This window comes from Limulus polyphemus, unplaced genomic scaffold, assembly GCF_000517525.1.
Source record: "Limulus polyphemus unplaced genomic scaffold, Limulus_polyphemus-2.1.2 Scaffold11663, whole genome shotgun sequence".
NCBI lineage: Eukaryota > Metazoa > Arthropoda > Merostomata > Xiphosura > Limulidae > Limulus > Limulus polyphemus.
The window spans coordinates 5403-7442 of NW_013677273.1; the positions used below are offsets into that span (position 1 = coordinate 5403).

At 31.9% G+C, this 2040-nt stretch overlaps 1 protein-coding gene across 1 annotated transcript in view; it reads left to right on the top strand.

The window, feature by feature from the left end:
- Nucleotides 1-806: 806 nt before the first annotated feature.
- The window catches only part of LOC106476809 (T-box transcription factor TBX20-like), a gene marked incomplete at its 5' end in the record, with an annotated part of 4449 nt that continues 3215 nt past the window's right edge, over nt 807-2040 (top strand). Inside the window, one exon of the mRNA XM_022380566.1 lies at nt 807-956. Within this exon, the coding sequence (XP_022236274.1) occupies nt 807-956 (150 nt within the window). The remainder of the gene's footprint in view (nt 957-2040) is intronic.

Genomic DNA, 2040 nt, shown 5'->3' on the forward strand with positions numbered 1-2040 from the left:
CCTCAATACAACTTTACAATACAAAGAATTTCCACAGTTACTTTAACTTAAACACATGCTATAATTCACAACGATTTACACACTTTACTTACGGCTTGACTCGATTATTTGTCTCTATCTCCCTGTTTGCTATTCAATTATTTATGCCGTCACTTCTCGCCGGTCTTATATATACAAAATAGAGGACGTCTGGCAAACACTTGAGCCTTCAGTAACGCTCGAGATACTCATTACGAGTTACCATACAGTACCACTAGTACTATCATATTGTTACGACAGCGGAAGTCACGTGACGCTGGTAACACGTCATGAGATTCTCGAATGATCGTGACTTTTCCTGACAACTCTAGTCTTTTCTAGGTGCCCTCTATTTTAGTATATAAGCCCGGCAAATAATTACAGATAGACAGATATAGAGACAGTTAATCGAGTCAAGCGAGCAGTAGGCACCGTAAATAAAGTATGTGAATCGCTGTGAATTATAGCGTGTGTTTATAAAAGTAGTTAAGTTGAAAATGACTGTGGAAATTAAGTGTATTACAAAGTTTGTAACGAGAAAGAATAAACTAGTTTTAATTAAGAAAGGACTTGTATCGCTAAAGTTCTTCGGAAAGAATTTCTACCAGAAATTAACAAACAAGCAGATACGTAACAATATATTACTATTGATGCTCATAGCCAGTTTGTTTTAAATTCTAGTTTGCTTCTGCCAAAGAAAACTTTAGCTTTAGGCTTGTTATTTTGTCTTTGATTATATTTTGAACATATACGTTTTTCTAAGGGTTGTTTTAAATGTTTATTTTCAGGTTGTAGTACATTCTATGCACAAGTACCAGCCTATGATATGTATCAACCAGATTTCTAAAGAAAGTTCTAGTGATAAAACTTCACAAGTAAAGATTTTTACATTTCCAGAAACCCTGTTCTTTGCTGTTACAAGTTATCAAAATCAACAGGTAGGAATACCATTTTACAGTTTTTATACCACTTGTTTACTAACAAAACCAACAGGTTGAAACGCCAATAACAGAGTTTTTATACCATTTGTTTACAAACAAAACCAACAGGTAGAAATACAATTTTACAGAGTTTTAATAACACTTGTTTACAAACAAAACCAACAGGTAGAAACACCATTTACAGAGTTTTTTATATCACTTGTTTACAAACAAAACCAACAAGTAGAAATACCATTTTACAGAGTTTTATACTTGTTTACAAACAAAACCAACAAGAAGAAATACCATTTTACAGAGTTTTTATACTTGTTTACAAACAAAACCAACAGGTAGAAACACCATTTTACAGAGTTTTTATACTTGTTTACAAACAAAACCAACAGGTAGAAATACCGTTTTACAGAGTTTTTACCACTTGTTTACGAACAAAACCAACAGGTAGAAATACAATTTTACAGAGTTTTAATAACACTTGTTTACAAACAAAACCAACAAGTAGAAATACCATTTTACAGAGTTTGTATATCACTTGTTTATGAACAAAACCAACAGGTAGAAATACCATTTTACAGAGTTTTATACCACTTGTTTATGAACAAAACCAACAGGTAGAAATACCATTTTACAGAGTTTTATACCACTTGTTTACGAACAAAGCCAACAGGTAGAAATACCATTTTACAGAGTTTTTATACTTGTTTACGAACAAAACCAACAGGTAGAAACACCATTTACAGAGTTTTTATACCACTTGTTTACGAACAAAACCAACAGGTAGAAATACCATTTTACAGAGTTTTTATACCACTTGTTTACAGACAAAACCAACAAGTAGAAACACCATTTACAGAATTTTTATATCACTTGTTTACGAACAAATCCAACAGGTAGAAATATCATTTTACAGAGTTTTTATATTACTTGTTTACAAACAAAACCAACAGGTAGAAACACCATTTACAGAGTTTTTATATCACTTGTTTACGAACAAAAGCAACAGGTAGAAATATCGTTTTACAGAGTTTTTTACCACTTATTTAGGAACAAAACCAACAGGTAGAAATACCATTTTACAGAGTTT